The sequence below is a fragment of the Phascolarctos cinereus genome, unplaced genomic scaffold (assembly GCF_003287225.1).
Source record: "Phascolarctos cinereus isolate Bilbo 61053 unplaced genomic scaffold, phaCin_HiC Scaffold_5;HRSCAF=322, whole genome shotgun sequence".
NCBI lineage: Eukaryota > Metazoa > Chordata > Mammalia > Diprotodontia > Phascolarctidae > Phascolarctos > Phascolarctos cinereus.
The window spans coordinates 271160472-271179799 of NW_027555958.1; the positions used below are offsets into that span (position 1 = coordinate 271160472).

Below are 19328 nucleotides of genomic sequence, written 5' to 3' on the forward strand. Positions count from 1 at the left end.
AAGTATTATCCCCAAACAAATCTCAGGTTCCACCTCATTCCCAACAGATGGGCAAAGATGACTAAAAAGGAAAATAACAATTACTGGAGGAGAAATGGGAGGACAGGTACACTAATGTATTGGTGAATTAGTTCTGCCATTCTGGAAAGCAATTTGGAACTATACCCAAAAGTCATTCAACTATGCATACTCTCTGACCCACCAATACATTAGGCATACAGCCCAAAGAGATCAAAAAAGGAGGAAAGCACTCATATGCACAAAAATAGTCATAGCTGCACTTTTTGTTGTAGCAAAGAACTAGAGACAAAGTGAGTGCCCATCAATCAGGAGTGGCTGAATAAATCATAGTATATGAATGTGATGCAACATTACTATATCATAAGAAATAACAAAAAGGATGGATTCAGAAAAACCTACAAAGATGTCTATGAACTTGTACAGGACGAAATGAGATGGATCAGAAGAATAATTGATAAAATGACTACGACAGTGTAAAGAAAATCAACTTTGAGAAACCTCAGAACTACGATCAATGCACTGACCAACCATGACTCCAGAGGACAAATGATAAGGCGTGCTTCTCACCTTCTAACAGAGAAGTAACAAACTAAAGTTGTAGAATGGGATATACCTATTCAGAAACAGACAATGTGTGGATTTATTTTATTTGGTTACAAATGAGAACTTTTTTTTTTGGAGGGGGAGAGAACTTGGGAAAGAGAGGGTAGTAATGATTCCCAAAAAAGGAAAAGAGAAAAGAACATCAATGATCAATGATGCATTTAAAAGAATGCACAGATGAGAAAAGAATGAGCTTCAGACCAGAGACAAAGACAGGAAGGGCAGTCAGTAAGTCAAGAAGCATTCATTAAGCTCTTATGTGCCAAAAACTATGTTAAAGACCAGGGATACAAAGAAAAGTAAATAAAGACCCTGCCCTCAAGGAGTTCACATTCTAAGCAACATGCAAGCAACTATGTATATACAAGAATACACAGAGAGTAGGTGGCAGGAAAACACAAAGGGAAGGGTGAGGGTACAGGGGAAGACTGAAAAGATCTGCAGAAGGTGATATTTGAGCTCAGTCTTAAAGAAAGCTGAGGAAGCCAGGAGGTGGTGGTGAGGAGAGAGAGCATTCTAGGCATGGGGACAGCTAGCACAAAGGCACAGTGTCTGGAGATAAGAGTGTCTTGTGTGAGGAACAGCAAGAAGGCCAATAAAGCTGAATCACAGATTATGTGGAGGGGAGTAAAATGTAAAAAGACTGAAGGATTAGAAAGGGACTAGGTTGTAAAAGGGCAGCTAGATGGCATAGTGGCATGGTGGATAGAGTTCTGGGCCTGGAGTCAGAAAGACTCAACTTTCTGAGTTCAAATCTGGCCTCAGATACTTACTAGCTGTGCGACTTCACCCTGTTTGCCTCAGTTTCCTCATCTGTAAAATGAGCTGGAGAAGGAAATGGCAAACCACTCCAACATCTTTGCCAAGAAAACCCAAATTGGGTCATGAAGAGTCAGGCATGACTGAAAAATGACTGAACATTCTACCCAACAGTCAGTGGCAAAGGTAAGAAAAATCAACATCTCTTAGGTCTCCTTTCCTTCAAAAATTTCTCATTGCTTACAGCCAAAGAATACAGTAATCCAGGTGTTCTTGAGAGAGGTAAAGAGAAGGAGATGATTTGCAAGTGAATGAAAAGCAGTGTTTACATTGGGATTCTCTTTCAAGTTCTATCTTTGGTCCAGAGGGAAGAATCAAATAGCCATTAAGGCCCCCAAAATCACTGCTCTTACTTCCCGGAGTTAAAGCTCCACTGACAGTGGCAGACCAACTGCCCTCCACTCCAAATTACCATTCTAAAGGAGGAAGTAAGGAGAGGTGAGGTGGGTAAAAGGGCAAGGATAGAACAAACCTAAGGATTCTATCTTTTGCTCATTAAATTTAACCCTCTGTTGGCACTACCTAGAACAAATCCCATTCCATTTTGCCTTTTTAAAACTAAAAAGAGAAAAAAAAACTAAAAAGAATAAGAGAAAGGGTTGTTTTGCTTTGTTTTGTTTTGGGGAGGGGGGAGAGGAAGCAGTGTGTGTATGGTTGTTACTATGAAGGAAACATCCTTTTCATTCTCCTCAAAATGTTGGGTGGGGTGGAGAAGACAGAGCCAGAAAAATACAGTATCACTTCTTGGCCTATTTGGGTGAAGATCAAATGTATCACTCTTTTATTATACTCTGATAAATTAGCATCACCCAGATCTACCATCCTGTTCCTCCTCAGATCAGTAAAATATAAAGAACTCTCCATTCACTAATCATGGATTTTTCCATAAACAGGGAACAACAAGCTAAGTGGAGCAGTCCAGGCCACCTGTAAGAAATATCAAGTTAACCCCATTGATCAGCACAATCAGCACTAGTCCTGGCCAAGGAGTCATGCTCACCAAATGCCAGCAGCAGCCAGAGGGAAGAACCTTCCCTTCTGACCCAGAAAGTGGAGCCTGCCTCTCAACATATGCATTGGTTATGATGCTCAGCAAGGTTATCAGATTGCATCAGTGAAATTAGTTCACTGTTGTCTCCTGACACACAAGCAGTAAAAATGAACAAAAATCACATCAGGAGGAAAGTGCCTGTGACACAGAAAAGGAACTATTAAAAGACTTCTCACAAAGCGCAAGGGAGAGCTGTAGCAGGATCAAGCTGTTCTAACAGTTTAGGAGAGAAGGGATTAAGTGTGTGGAGTCAGTGTCTCTTCCCACTCTCACACGTTTTGTCACTCTGTCAAAAGAGTTCTAAAACTTTGCCACCTCTTCTCGCTAAGCAGCTGGTAGAAGGCAGCAGAAGGAATCGAGGAAGATCTCGTTTTCTGGAGAAAGCAGAGTTATGATAAGGCTGAGAAAGCACAAGCCAACTGGAAGCCACCGCTAATGTCATGAACATAGTTGTCATGGCCACCATAATTGGGTATGTGTAAGGCAAAATCAAAGGGACTGAAGAGACTGTGGCTATAAATACCACCACCTGTATCCCTGAACATACAAAAAACAGCCCAGGCATGTCTTTCCATCATCTAATTTCAAAAATTCCAAGTCAACCAACCCAGACGGGCAACTAAAAAGGCAACTCCTTGCTCATCTTCCCTGCTTACTAAGTGGAAGTGCAACTGTTTTCCAATCCTATCGGAAGAAAGGGGACTAGTTGCACAAGGGCACAAATAAAGTTCATTACACAATATTGCACAATGAAGTAGGGGGAGGTAGAGGAGAGAAAATGAAGGTAGTAACATTCAAGTAAAGAGCTGAAAAATATTACAAAATCTTAATCCTACCCATGAGACCCTCAAGGGTGCTATCAAACACCAAGATAAATTGCCTAATTAGCTTTTTTTAAAAATGGGTAATTGCTTTCATGAGCTTTCACAGGAGGCTTAGCAACCTTTTAACATACATTCTCACTGTATGTAATACCAGAACATTTCTGAAAGGGGTTTTATACCCTCCCGAAGAGCCACTGATAGTAAACCTCCAGCAATGCAGTCACGGTCCATAATGTGCACTTGGGTGTCATTAGAGAAAACACTATTCAGAGTTTGCTGGTCAATACGTGTTCACATAAAAGGGCAATGCTCTAATATTCATAATCCCAGAGCCCACAGGGCAGGGTTTTAATGAAAGTCTGTACAGTTTTGGCCCCTGCAACATCAAAGAGACCAATAAAACTCCTCTCACATGCTGACAGGCAAAAGTCAGATGGTGAACACAAAACAGTTAAAGGCCCAGCACAGTTCCAAGATTTGCTTCAACAAGGCAACCCATCAATTAAAGGGGGAGAGGGGGAAGAAAAATTGAGAACACGCTAAAAACAAACTGCATGTGGCTCAGAGAAGAGCCATGTGTTTTTGTTAAAGCCTCCTGAAAGAAATCAAAACCAGATGTTGGGCAGTGGAGGACACCCAGGTGAGCACAGGGCAGGCTCATGTCCGGCACATGCTTTGAATGACAGGATGCAGCTGCTGATGCGTGCAGAGAGCCACAAGCGGTAGCCTTTCACAAAATGGGGGAGTGCGGGTGTTGATTAATGTAGGGTAATTCATTACTGGGTAGGCCTGTCACACGCTGAGATGGAGGGAATGGGGAAATGCCAAAGTTCTGCCCATACTGCATAGGAACAAACCCAGGTTACTTCATCAAATAGGCTAGAGGGGACACAGCATACAGGGTTTCACATAATACAAAGTGGCCCTTTTGTAGCTGGCAAAGCTGTGAAGACTGGGCTCAGGTTTCAGAGTCATTACTTATATTTCTCTTTCCCTTAGTCCATACTGTTCTTCCTGCTGACTCTTCTACCGTCATAACCGGCACCTGTTTCGGTCCCCTGAGACCCAAACAGATCTAGCACCTCTAAGTGATTAAATAGGGCCACTCTTACCCCCTACTAGACGGGAATAGTCAAAATGAGGCATTAGACTGGGAAGCCATGCTGACTTGGGTAGTGCAACCAAATGAGGTAAAATGAAGCATCTTTAGCCATTTCTAATAGTTTCACAGTGGCTCCCAAAGGAGGGAGCTTCCCTCGCAGAATTTTTATGAGGTGTTAATACTGGTGAGAGTACACTTTTCAAATACAGGGACGTTAATTAGGGGAAAGAAAGAGGACAACAAATCCGAGGATTTTCTGTACTCTTAATTATGTATATGTTTTAATCAAGCACTTTCCTCAGCATCTCAACCAAGTTAAAATAACCATCCACGCTTCTGCCTAGTCTTCAGGACAGCATTTGCTAACTCTCTTGCCTACCATCTTTGACAAGACTTTTTATTTTGTCAATTACAGAAGGTGGGGAGACTCGAGTTCCTACCAGGAACAGATGTTATTTAGCCATTACCACTCAAAAGTGAACTAATATTCAAGAGCAATGGATTACATTCCTCCTCCCAGGCCAGCCACACAGAGAGCGTGATTAAGGGATTGAGAGCCGAGAGAATTTAAATCAGAGCTGTTGTGTCTCTTTGCAGGGGAGGTGTGAGCTGGACATGCATGGGTGCACCATTAATGTGAATTTATAAAACCCTATTATTGTCAGGGACAGAGGACCCCAGAAATGAATGTTATCGCAGACAGCACCAACCCACCAGCTATTGCTCCTGACAGCCACTCAAAGCAGTTCTGCAGGAATGTGTCCAGAGACTGAGAGAGTATAATCTCTTGCATAAAACCTTTCCTTTTATTCTCTCCCCCACCAATCTATGGTAAATATTCCAAGGCCTCAAAGAACCCTCCAAATAAATAAACCTATAAACACATTCTGTTTAAGGCACTACTACACATGGAAAATCAGATTTTTTTAAACCCCTCCCCCTCAACCCCAGGAGAGACCCACGCATGGGGCCAGAAAAAGGGTCAGATAGCACCTGCTAGAGATGGCCTTGTGAAGTAGGCCTTCAGCCATATAAGGGAGTTATAATTCTATCAAGAGTCCTAGTAAACAAATAATAAATAATGTGAAACAGTAAACAGAGCAGAGGTATAATCACAAGTTTTGTCGAGACTAAAACTGGCTCAAAATTTATATCCTGAAAATAAAAAAATAAAAAAAGCTGCACCCATAAATTTACATACCTTTTAATGCACTGAATGGCTTGTTATTGAAATCTTGTCCAATATGCAGAGCAGTCCTATTTTGGCTCCTTACACTCTTCATACAGGTGGCCAGAACAGTGCTATCTCTAGTCTCAGCCTTACAAAGCTTCCTTTATTAGCAAGAATTGCACTCATCCCAAACTCTCCCACTGGGAGCAATCTCAGAGCCTTCCCTCCTTTTCCCACAAAACCAATGGCAGCAGGCAAAACAAATGAAATCCTTGGGACATACCCCAAGACATACCTCTGAAAGTGACATCTACACTTAACTGCGATAGCAGGATTGCTCCCAAGACACAGTCACTGCAAATACTACAAAGTTTCCACTCAAAGTTCAACAAGGATGGTACAGCATAATTTTGGGGTGGGGAAAAAACAACTGAATTGTACATACCTGATATTTTGGCAGAATCTGAATCCATCAGATTTTTTACTTCTCCAAGATGACCAGCAACTTCTATCTTTTCAATTTTCACAGGGGCCTCCTCACTCACAGACAGGGTAGTATATGTACTAATCAACAGAATCCCCAAGCTTATCCACAGAATGAACTATAGGATATAAAAAACACATGAGAGCCAATGAACAAATGTACATGCTCTGAAAGGTCTAAAACCAACATCTTTACTTTTGGCAGCTTGATATCTCTTGAGCCATAGGGAATCTTTTTGTGTGATGGGGGAAGGAGGTTAGGTTTGGATTGTGCATATGTATGTGTATTTTAAATAAGGGGAAAGGGTGGTCAAAAAAAAAAAAGCTAACACAATACTAAAAGAGAGAGGGGAGAAAAAGGGATGTGCAGAGACCTATCTGCCTCCCCTAAGTAGCAGAATTTCCAAATGACTGGCTGCTGCTCCAAATGAAAAACTATCTGCAGAAAGAGACCACTGGATAAACTGTTGGCTAACAACGCCGACAGTTAAGGAGATTTAATTAAACACTGATGTATTATTTTTTACCTAATCATTATAATTGTCATTAGAAGAGTCTTTTGCTAAACCTAGTCTGCATGTCAACAATGCTGTCTAGTCAGGAATCATCAGCAGAATTTATCAAAGCCAGATTTAGAGACTGGAGGGAAAAGGGGAAGGAAGAATGAGACCAAGAAATTTCCCAAGCCTCTCCTCCTTGCTTCCTCCACAGGGAGACTGGAGTAGAGGGCAGATATTGGGAAAAGGTACAAAGAAATGACTGAAAACAGGAGGGCAGTGGTGTATGAAATGGAAAATGCCTCACTAACTCCTAGAGATCAATACAAATGTGCGAAGCCTCTTGTAGAGAGAGGACTTTCAGAATTACCTGGTGAACCTTCCAACATTATTTGAGAAATCAAGTACCTCTTAACTTCTTTAGCTAGAGGTAAGATTCTCAAGGGCACTCTCAAATTTACATAGCTCCTTCATACCCACCATATTCTACCAATCCCAAAACACTATAGGCTTACATATACAAAACTTGGTAGAGGTAACTATTCTGGTAAAGTCATCAGTGAGGCATCAAGACTAGGACACAACCTGTTTAGTTACAACATGATGGGATTTAACTCAAGTCATCCAATTCTAAAGTCCAACCATGGTCTTAACAGCATTCTAGAGCTGGCACAAGTAAGGACTGCTGCAGAGGCAATGCACCCAGCCTGCAGAAAAAAACAAAAACAAACCAGACCAACACAGAAGGCTGGCTAGTAAAGCAAATGAACAGAGGAGCCACCAGAAAAGAACAGTGTTTTGTGTGGGTCCCTTTCAAAATGACAAATCTCTCCCAGCCCCAGATTCCTCTTTTCACCAGTATCTATGCCTAAGCTACTCTGTCAGGCTGTGCATCTCTGTTGTCAGCATAGCTAAGCTTTAAGGTACTGCTGATTTTTTTAGTCACTTCCCTAAGCATTTTGCCATGAAACTGTAATTAACTGTTAACCTGCTCTGATTCACTATTTCTGAAAGCTTATGAAACTGGATATTAAGGCTGCCCTCATTAACTTGGTAAAACAAAGAGTCACATTATGGGAATAAATATCCCCTTTGCTTCTCTATTCAACCACCTTCAGACTTCCTCAAATATTACAACACACACAGAACTCCTATCCTCCTCATATTGTTTATGCTACAGTAGCAATTGTTCTATAGCACACTACCTCTGCACTTAAAGATCTCCCTTTCAGGAGAGGAGTTTGTAGACCCTGGTTCCAAAATTTTGCAAATGAATGGTCAGTGCTTTTCCCCCCACAGAATCAGAGGAGATCAGTATCTTTATCCTCACTAAATTTTGACACTAGTCTAGGAGTGGCAGACTTCAAATCTATTTCTTAAAGGCTGAGTAGATCCTTTATAACAATAACTCAAAAAGAACAAATGAATACTTCCAAGACCCCAAACAATCCCAGAATTGGTTTTTCATAGGAAAAAAATCACGTGCCATGTCTCAAATTTTATGCTTATCAATTTTTAAAAGCTCTAGAAAAAGTCCACTTGAAGTTTTTTTTTTCTTCTTCCTACCCTTCCAGAAATGGTGAGTTTGTTTCAGTGCTCATGAAAGCAAAAAGCTGATAATGCTCCCCAGGGTCCAGGAGAATGCAGGGCAGGCTCTTTCCCCCAGCCCCTCTGCCGATGCAGAGCAATGCTGACTTGCAGCACACACAGCAAGCTCAGCTTGGCGCCTTAGGCAGTGACCATCATTGGGCCCAGAAGGCTTCAAGTGACAGAACAATTTCCTAAAGTGAACCTAGATGAAGCTGCCCACTTTGTAGGATGCAAAGCCTAAGTTAAATCTGCCATAAAGGCACTGAAAGGTGGGGGTTAGAATCTTCCTAGCCCCAAAAGCACTTCGATTTTCTTAAAATTCATGGAGCACAACAGCTTATGAGAGCAAATAGCAGAAATCATAAAAGAACACCTAAATCCCTAGTGAAGCCATAACTAGTGTATAGTAGAGAAAAACCCATACAACAAAGGAATTACCAGAAGCATGATGCCCAATGTCATCTAATTTTAGATGCCACAAAGATTCCCCTAGTTAATTGCAATTATTTATCCTGCACCATGGTCATTTACCATTGCCCACTTTCCCTTCAGATCTAAGTCACTCCAAACTCCAAGCTCCAAAGCAGAAGAGCAAAAGAGTAAAATGGGACAGAAGAGGTTGTAAGTGGAAGAACGGAAGGCTTAACCTGGAAGACCCAGGACAGCTAGCTGCCTGACAAGAGTTTTAGTTGAGTTGCCTTTAAACCTTGGAAATCCTTTCACTAAGGACCCTGGAGGTCCTTTTATAGATTCAAAAAAGGGGGCAGCTAGATAGCGCGGTGGATAGAGCACTGGCCCTCAAGTCAGGAGGACCTGAGTTCAAATCCAGCCTCAGACACTTGACACTTACTAGCTGTGTGACCCTATGCAAGTCACTTAACCCTACTGCCTAACCCCCTCCCCCAAAAAAAGAATATAGATTCAAAAAAGCAATGACATCAAAAGGTTAATCTATTTTAAAACTCCTGCACATGTGCAGGTGACTAACCATCAGCGTAATGGAATCAGCATGCATTTAGTATTCATCTAGTCCGCAGCAGAAATGACCTCTCTAGAAAGCAACAAAAAAACTTATCTTCCTCATTGGGCTTCCCATAACGCCAACAGGATAATGACAAGATCTTAGAATTAGCACTTAAATGAGAATGAAGAACTTCTGCTCCCACATCATCAGCAGGTCACGGGAGGAAGACTATTCTAAAATGACAATGGAAAGATGCTGCCTAGGCAGACAGAAGACTTTATGAGCCTCAGTATCTCTACGTTACTGTGATTTTTCCATGTGTTCACAATCATCCATGTGCAAAGTATAAGTCTCCCACCAGTGTCAATGGGACATTCTGAGCATAGTTACTCTCCAACTCTCCTTACCTCCAAACTTATCAGACAGTCCCTAAAATGCTTCTGACAAAGATAAAGACATTTGGTTGGTGATTTTATGTTGGCCTATTTTAAAATGGACGTCATTTAACATTTTGATTGGAGACTGACAAGCCAAAATCAACATTTCACCTGCATCTCTGAATGATGTATTTCAACCCTCAACTTTCAGATCATTAAAAAAAATTGCACATCAAAATAAAAATTAACTATTTCAATGCCTGAGGATGCAATATATTTCTACTCTGTTAAGACAAGTGTTCTGCAATGCCTGGAAACCAGTATAACCACAGAAAAATTATAAATAAGAAATAATGACAAAGAATGAAGGCATCAGTCCTGGGTTTCAGAGGCATAAGAACTAAAACATCCCACATACATCTACTTACTGTCTAAGGAAGAAATGCTTCACCCTCAGGTTGGACAAAACTCCCACTATATCTGCAGAACAGATGCATTACTTACCTGTGTGATTCATAAAATTTCATCTCACAATTAATTCCACCTTAAGATATAAGTACAAAGCTAAACACCTTCACTTAAAAAGCTCTAAGTTAATTTGTTTTCCAAAACCAAACTACTCTAAAATGATCCTCCACCAGAGAAAGGGTGATTTGGAAAAGTAGGACTTGCACCAAGAGGCAAGACTAAGGCTGACAAGGCTGATTCCAGAAATCAAGCTCTAATGTGGAAATAAACCCTACAGCTCCACCTTCCTGTAAGAGCTATGTCTTTTGTTTCCTGAACCTAACACATTTTTATTCAATATGAACTCACAAAGTATGTTCCTCAGTTCAGGATTCCCCAAAGGCAACTTAATATATCTCTGGCAAAATGCTGCCCAACAAAAAATAAGGAGGACATAAAATCTGCTTTACAAGAGCAACAAAAATGACACCAAACGCTGCCCAACAATAACAATACCAATTTCTGGACTCATTCACAACTCTACAAGTCTGGTTTGGAGCTCTTCGACATCCCTTTCTTGCTCAGTTACCTGATCATCTTTCCGACATACTAAGTCTTCATTAAACTATCCCCTTTGCTTTCTTCAAGGTACAATTCCTAGGTTTTGGCTTGGTGCCAGTCATTGACTGACCAGTTGTCTGTAATAATTACCAGCTCACCTGAAGAACTATACACACTTTACGGACCAACTAAAGCATCTGGGAACGTACTACAGTCCCAATTCTCTTTTTTTTCTTCCCTGCAGGAGAACCTATAATGCTCAACTGGGAGACAAAACTAACACAATTATATGATCATGTTATACGAGGTTTTGGTGGTAAATTTTTTTTTATATAAAATTTTAAGAGTCATCCTTTGACCCACAGCACACCTCAATCCATGCAGTAATGAGTCATATAATAAAAGGATTTTGCTTTTAATTCAACTTCACATTTCATGTTTCATGATGCCTGGGAAAGAATTCAGGAAGTAGGATAGGTACAGATAGTCCCTAACACGTTTCTAAAAAGCCAAGTGGTATCTAAGTAAGCATTTATATTTCAGGAATGGGAGCAGGGTTGAAGGTGATTGAATAGCCCTTATGACAGCTATAGAGGTATACAATTTTAAATTATTAAGCACCAACATGAGATTTTCAACATTCATCAGAAAACAATGACAAACAAGAAGAGTGGGCCAAACAGAATCTGACTGAACTGAACCAGGCTTGGCCACCACAATCTGGTTCTAATGCTAGGTTTTGCTAACAGATTTTGAGATTTAACATTTAATCTGTCCTCATATGAAAGGGGCAGAGGAGAAGGGATGTCATGAAGATAAAAAGACTTAGCAGAGAGGTCAGTTTTTAGCTGTGAAGAAACATGCCAAGGCTTTAATGACATCTCACTATAAGCTTTGCATTAGAAATGCAAACTTTCACGAAACCTGTAGCTATAACCCTTGGTTATGATGTTCCAATCATCTATGCTGTTAATTAATCAAAAGCCAGAACTGTGCCATTTTGGTGTCAAGTACACCAATCAGTCCATAAGTATTTAAGCACCTACTCTGTGCCAAGAGTTGTAATGGGAGCTAAGGAATACAAACAAAAAGAATAAAACAATCCCTACTCTCAAGTACCTTACGTTTGAATTGAGCGTACAAGTTTGCACAGAATAAATATAAAGATAACAAATACAAATAAATTCAAAGAAGTTAGGGAGAAGGCACACAAAGGAAGTCGGGAGGGATCAGGAATAGCTTCATGTAGAAGGTTGTGGCTAGGCTACACCTTGAATGGAAAAGAGGAAACCTCTGAGGCAGAGCTGTGAGGAAGAAGGGCATTCTAGGCATGAGGAGCGTTGATGCAAAGGCATGCAGAAGAGAGAGACAGGGTGCCATGCACAAGGCCAGTTTGGCTGGGCTGTAGACTGGAGGAAAAAGAAGAATATACAATGAGCTGGAAAACTTGGAAGATCCAGGTTTTGAAAAAAAGTTTATGCTTTATTCTAAAGGAAACAGGGAGCCACCAGAGGTCACTAGGAAGGGGAGTGACATGGTTAGATTATGTCCTAATGGAAAATCATTCAGGCAGCTGTGTGGAGAATAGACTACAGTGGAGAGAAACCCGAGGCTGGAAGTTGGAGGCCACTCTAACAATCTAGGCAAGAGGTGATGGAGGACAGAAACTAAGGTATTGGCTGAAGGAGTAGAGTCAGATGCAAAACTTGCAGATGCAGAAAAAGCAAAATCTGGAAACTAAATGGATATGTGGAAAAACAGAGAGTAAGGAATCAAGGATAATGCCACAGTTTTGCATATAGGAGGCTGGAATGGTGGTGCCTTCAAAAGAAATAGGGAGGTTTGGAAGACAGGTAGGTTTGGGAGCAAAGACAGTAAATTCTATTTTGGGCATGTCAAATTTGAGACGTCTCCAGGAGTATCCAGTAGGAGAGGGTGGTTAACAGTGTCAGATGTGGCAGAAGGTCAAGAGAGATGAAGACTAAGGAAAGATCATCAGTTCTGGCAACTAGGAGATTACTGGTCATTTTTAAGAGAGCAGTTTTGGATAAGTGATGAGATTAGAAGCCAGTTTACAAAAGGCTGAGGAGTGAAAAGAAGTAAAGAATGAGTACAGAAATCTTGTTCAAGGAGTTTGGCTAAGAAAAGGATGAAAAATATAGGATGATAAGGATGATAAGGGGAGATTTGATTAGAATATATAGTGCTGGGGAGAGGAAGGGGGTACAAAAGGAAGAACAGCCAAGATGGTGGAGTAACAGGAAGAACTGCATCGGGCTCCCCTCCACAAACTCCTCCAAACAGATCTAGAAAAATGTGCCAGACCAAACCTTGATGGGCAAATGTAGAAGTCACAGTGAGCCACTTGTTCAGCCTTGCTAGGCACAGGGCAACAGACAGGAAGGGCTGTGGATACCGGGGACATGGTTGTGGCAGAACTGTGCATACTACATAGAGTGCTGCAGCAGCCAGGCAGCACCAACACAAGAGGAAGTCCCAAACCCATACCAGGTACTAGTGAAAAGAACAGGTGAGAACTGGCAGCTTTGTCAGCACTACCCAGTTTCAGGGCACACATCCAGGGCATAATGAAATGGGGATTTGCACACTGTGGTGGTATTCCTGAGAAGGGAGGACCCTGACAATGTAAAGAGAAAGGAGCAAGTTTAGAAGACAACAGCAGTGTGGCTCAGACGTCAGGCACAGAGCAAGGTCTCAGTTCCATCACCTAGTGAGTCCACAGACAAAAGACCTGAACAAAAGGGAGCCCATAATTCTGCTGCTCTGAGCCAACAGAGCTATCCAGCTGGCCAACAGGGGCAGAGTCCAGCAGCAATCTACTCTTGTTCAGTTTCAAACCCAGGTCAGGAACTTGCAGAGCTCAGACCAGAGGCAGCAATAAGACTTTGTCCGGGATCAGACCATTTTGGGAGCAATGAAAGCTCCAACTTGTCCCTGAGACAACTCTCAATACCCCACGAAAGAAGCAACAAGATCAGCCCAGACCTTTTCTCCAGAAAAGTGGCAAAGCCCAGCCTCAATATCAAGTTGGAAATCAGGAAGTAGGATGGAAGAATGGGCAAACAAAAAAGAACCCACCACAATGAGTGGCAGAGATATTCAAGATACAAACAGAAAAGAAGAGAATGACTCTGAAACATCTACAAGCAATGTCTCAGAGAAAAACTCAGCCTGAGAACAAACTCAACTAGAATTCCTGGAAGAAATGAAGCAAGCATTAAAAAAAAAGTCTGAAATGTTTTTTATAAATAGAATGAGGGGGAAAATGGAAAAGAAATGAGAGCTATGGAAGAAAGAACTGGAAAGGGAATTAACAGCTCAGGACAAGAAATACAAAACTTTGTCCAAGCAATAAACTCTCTGAAAATTAGAATGGACCAAATAGAAGCCAATGACTTCAAAGGGCAACAAGAGATATTAAAACAAGGTTAAAAGGCTGAAAAACAAAAGAAATCTTAAAGTATCTCATAGCAAAAACAACTGACCTGCAAAACATATTGAGGGAAAAAAAACTAAGAATCACTGGACTATCTGAATGTCACGACCAAAAAAAGAACCTAGACATCACATTTCAAGAAATTTAAAAGAAAACTGCCCAGATCTCTTGAAATCAGAGGACAAACTGGAAATAGAAAGAATCTACCAGTCAGGTCTTAAAGCAAAAGCAAACAAAAACCTCCAGGAACATCAGAGCCAAAATCTTGAGTTTTCAGGTCAAAGAAAAAATATTCCAAACAGCCAGAAAGAACAAATTCAAGTACCAAGGATCCACAGTCAGGCACAATTTAGCAGCCACCACTATAAAGGAGTGGAGAAATTTCAATATGATATTCCATAAGGCAAAGGAGATGGTCTTACATTCAAGAATAACTTATCCAGCAAAATTGAGTATAATGATACAGAAGAAAAACTGGACCTTTAATAAAATAGAGGACTTTCAAGCATGAAAAGACCAGACCAGAGCTGTGGAAAAACTATAAAGGTCAAACACAGGAATGAAGATAAACAAAAAGGTAAACATGAATGAACATAAAGGATGAAACAGAGATAGACTGATTATATTCAAATTGGGGAGATGCGTGCCTCCTTTGAACTCTACCATCACCAGGGTTCACAGAGGGAGTACAATTAGACAAGGCCCAAGAGTGTTTCTGTTATGTCTTGATGATCTTAAGAGAAGAATAAAAAGAGAGAGAGGAACACACTGGCAGGAGTGAAGAGGAGGGAGAAGGAAAAGGATGGTTAGGGGAAATTATCTCACATAACCAGGGTACACAAGTAGACATCTATATAAACAAGGAGAAAGGAGGGTGAACAGCTGACACTTGAACCTTATTCTCATCTAAACTGATCAAAAGAAGGAAGAATACACATATACACACAGCTGGATACAGAAATCTATTTCATTCAACAGGGAAATAGGAGGAAAAGGGGTAAAGAAGGGAAAGAGGAATTAGAAAGAGGGTAGATTAAGGGAAGGATTAATCCTAAACAAAATAAACTCTAAGGATACACAAAAATATTCATAGCACTTTTTGAGGTAGCAAAGAATAGGAATCTGAGGGGGTTCCATAAATTGGGGGAATGGTTGAACAAATTATGGTATATACATTTATATAATATATATACCATAAATAAATATGGTACATAAATGGAATACTATCATGCTGACCTCTCACCAGCGTAATGACCAACAAGGATTCCAGAGGACTAATGTTGAAATAAGACGCCACTTCCTGATATATCAAGAGCTGAAGGACTCACGAGTTCATAATGAGACAAATATCTTATCGGACATAATTAATGTGGACATTTTTTTTGGTTGACTATATGCATTTGTAATGGGTTTTGTTTTTCTTATGTTTTCAGTGGAGAAGAGGTAAAGGGAGAAGGGAGAGGGGAGAATGAGAAAGTTGATCTTGGCTCATCAAAAAAAAATTTTTTTTAAATATGATGCTATGTTTTCTAGGTACATTCAATTAATATTAATTGATTATATAATCAATATAACCATCTTTTTGTTGGAAACACTATAGAACTATCAAGAAACCAAACTGCCTATTTTTTCCACACGAGTCATTATCCTGTTAGAAATATTTTTCTTACACCCCACTTACCTCCTGCCAGAGAAGTGATAAACTTAAAATAACAGAAAGAGATATACATTTTCAGGTATGACCAACAAAAGAATTTGTTTTGTTGGGTAATGCTTGCTTATGATAAAGGTTTTCTTTTTTTCTCTTTTAATTCAATGGGAAAGGGGGTAGTGGGATGGACAGATTTTTAAATGCACATAAAAATAAATATTTTTTAAAATTACATACATTGTTTACTTTCTTGGCCTTGTGACAAACTTTTCAGGTCACATGGAAATCTGTGATGACAGCTGACAACTACCTTCAAGCCAACAGCCTGCTAGCTCATCTTGTTGGGATGGTAATTTCACTTTATCACAAATAATACTTCTGCTGAGCCTGAATAATTTTCGATGGGTGTTATTCGTTTCCACTGAAAATCTAGATTACCACTCAAGACTGTGTCAAGAGCCTGGGTAAAAGCACTGGACTATTGGAACACAGAGCAATGGTGGGTTATCCAGACTGATTTGTGAAAATGATGACTAACATTTACTTCTTATGCAGTTTACCATATATACTACTAAAAATGCAAAAAGAGTATAGATACCCCTTTTTTTTACAGGACCTATTGAAAATATCTTACACTTCACAGGCTGGCTCCACAATAGCAGTACTTAAAAGTAATGTTAAGAGCCACAGACAAGTACAATGTAAATTGAGGTAAGAGGCTGAAGACTTTCTGCTTTGGTCAAAACCCAAGATAACAGAGCTAATCCAATGAAAAAGATCAAAGGTACGTGGGTACATAAGATATATATCAAAATCACTCAAGTCTCTATCAAAAAACAATAAAAATAGACCTAACCATCTCTCTCATCTTTTTTAAGAATAAAAGTCTTAAAAGAATATTAAAACAGCCCTATCTTTCCTCCAGCTATGTGCATTTATATACATAGTCAGGAGTTGAAGCTGGAAGAATAATTAGAAAGCCACTGCAATAACAGAAGTGAGAAGAGATAAGGACCTGAACTAAAGTGAGGCTGAGAAAGAAAGGGTCAAATCAAAGAGATGTTATGGAAGTAGAAATGGCAATAATGATAACAACAACAATAATAATATTTATATAACCCTTACTTATATAACCCAGTGCCAGGCACTGTCCTGTGTGTTTTACAAGTATTATTATCTCTTTTGATAAGAGATTGGGGTATATAAAATTTTGACTATTCTTAGGAATCATGGTCCAAGAGCAATTTTGCAAGGCTAAAAAGTATGGTTTTTCTGGCACAGTTCAGACAGGTTGAAGTTAACAGGCTGCTGGATTTGTACCAACAGGTCTCTGTTTCCCATTCTGTGGGAACAGAACCTGAGCTCACTGAAATGGAATCAACTGTTGGGAAATACTCCCCTTGTAACACCAACACTCCATTTTCTGTTAGGGAGATAAGAAGTAAAGCTTTCCAAAAGCATATCAAGGAGCCTGGTCACAATCACTAAGCAGGGAGACCATCACTACTTCTTCAACTAAGATATTTCCTGTTGTAACATCCACATGGGTCCTAGGTCTTATGTCCCTGCTGAGGATAAATCCATTATTCTTCTTGTGTTGTGGAGTAGAGAAGTTAGCCAATTAACACCACTGACCTGTGAAGAAAGGGCATTCTTATGTATTTTCTTATAAATAAGAGCAGGGCAGATGAAGCAGATGAGACTTCCCATTGTAGCACCAGTAAGGCCTAAGATCGTCTCCACTAGAAACAAGAAAGAAGAGCAATGAATGGATGGGAAATAAAATAAAAATATGAGGACAATCTTTGAGAAAGTGAAAGAAAGATTTTACTAAATGCTCAGATCAGCAAGTCACCATTTATTTATCCAATGGCAGCATGCTAAAGTGCTATGCATTATCAGGAAGGTCAAGGTTTTAATCCTCCACTTTGATCCTTACTACCAGCAAGTTACATCACCTCCTGAAGCTCCAACTTCCAGATCTACAAGTGGTGGGAATGCTCATATGAAGAATGTGCAGAAGGTACTTTGTAACTGTTGGAGGGTTTCATCAAGCCTCCAGAATGCTAGTAGTAATAGCAGCATAATAGCAGTAGTAGCAGGAGTAAATGACATTTATATAGCATTTTAAGGTTTGCAAAGTACTTTGCTCATGACAATCCACTGGCGTGAATAGTGTTTAAGTATCATTATTCCCATTTTACAAATAAGGAAAATGAGGCATGGAGAGGTTAAGTGATTTGAAGTCATACAATTAATGAAAAACTGGGTTAGGATTCAAATCCATGTCTCTGACTGCAAGATCTCTGCTCCTGGTCTAATATGGGGAGACTCACCAATTTATGAGTCCTTGAAGTAATGGACTGTGGAATCTCTGTATGTGATTCCTGACATCTAAAGGATAAGAAATCTCCTCTGATTTATTAAATGATGAATAAGACCAGGAATACTATCTGCTTCCACAGAGCAGTATGGGTTGAAAGCTTGTCCCCCAAGCCCAGAGTCCATACCAGCGTGATCCTTTGTGTTAGTGCCCAAGGTCAGGGTTAGATATCGAACTTTAGTCTTTTGCATACACTGGATGTTTTCCCAGTGTCTGATAAGCAAAAAGACTTTTTTTATCGCTTACCAGGGTCTAAGCAACGAGCAGTATACTTTGCTTAAAGCCAAGTTTTTGCTCTAGGAACACACTTCTGAAATAATATTATAAGGCAGTGGTAAAGAGTGATCTACTTTACAGCAATTCATCTTATAAACAACTTTTATAGATAAATTTTTGCACTGGGAGTCTCTGGCCCTATAATGATAAGTCCATGTTTTAAGGCATGTTTATTGTTTTTATTGTTATGCTAGATTTTTATCTTTTCTTATTCACTAAAGTGAACAACGTGGGGGCTTCCAACTGCTTCCTATTATGTGAAATAAAAGAGAAAGGTGTTGAAAAACTAGGTATCTCTGGTGGAAAACTCCAATGCAGGAATTGGTGTCTAAAACTTCACAGGGTAGGATATCTAAAGAATAAAGGAAAAGATGAAAAAAACTGGAAGAACACCATCTCAAGTGGCCTTCCTATCTTACCATTTGGGATCATGATTCCACCAACCATGGTTCCAAACACGATTCCAAGCGTGAGAGCTTTAAACCGAAGAGGGGGCATATAACCTCCAGCTGCAAAGGTACCATCTTTTTGCTACATGAAAAAAAAAATCAAAACACACTAAGTTCTGAAATTGCTGTTTTCCCCCCATGACTCTTTTGTAAAGCAATCACTCAAAGGGTCCTGCTCTACACACCAGACAGGACTCAAAGTGGGGCTGAAATGGTGATTTCATCTGCCAATTCAACAGTCTACGTAAGTAAGCACTAACAGCTCACTTAGATTTGGTTGAACAATCTTACTGTGAAACTGCAGCTTGAACTTGCAAAATAGCAAAAAGCTGCTATTTCAATACATCCTGTATGGAATGTAAACTTTACAAATTCTTCTTGAAATATTAAGGGCAAGGGGCAGCTAGGTGGCACAGTGGATAGCACTGGCCCTGGAGTCAGGAGGACCTGAGTTCAAATACGGCCTCAGACCAAACACTTGACATTTACTGGCTGTGTGACCTTAGGCAAGTCACTTCACCCCAACTGCCAAGAAAGACAGACAGACAGACAGAGAAGAAAGATAGAAAGAAAGGAAGGAAGGAAGGAAGGAAGAAATATTA

The 19328-nt window shown here is 40.1% G+C and overlaps 1 protein-coding gene across 3 annotated transcripts in view; it reads right to left on the bottom strand.

Annotated features, from left to right (window-relative positions):
* Positions 1–19328, bottom strand: part of SLC38A10 (solute carrier family 38 member 10) — a 69559-nt gene that overhangs the window by 16748 nt on the left and 33483 nt on the right. For all 3 annotated transcript variants that reach the window (XM_078155857.1, XM_021000815.2, XM_021000817.2), the window contains 3 exons: positions 18697–18808; positions 17254–17360; positions 6037–6193 (listed from right to left, as the gene is read on the bottom strand). In XM_078155857.1, coding sequence (XP_078011983.1) covers positions 6037–6193; positions 17254–17360; positions 18697–18808 — 376 coding nt within the window. The remainder of the gene's footprint in view (positions 1–6036; positions 6194–17253; positions 17361–18696; positions 18809–19328) is intronic.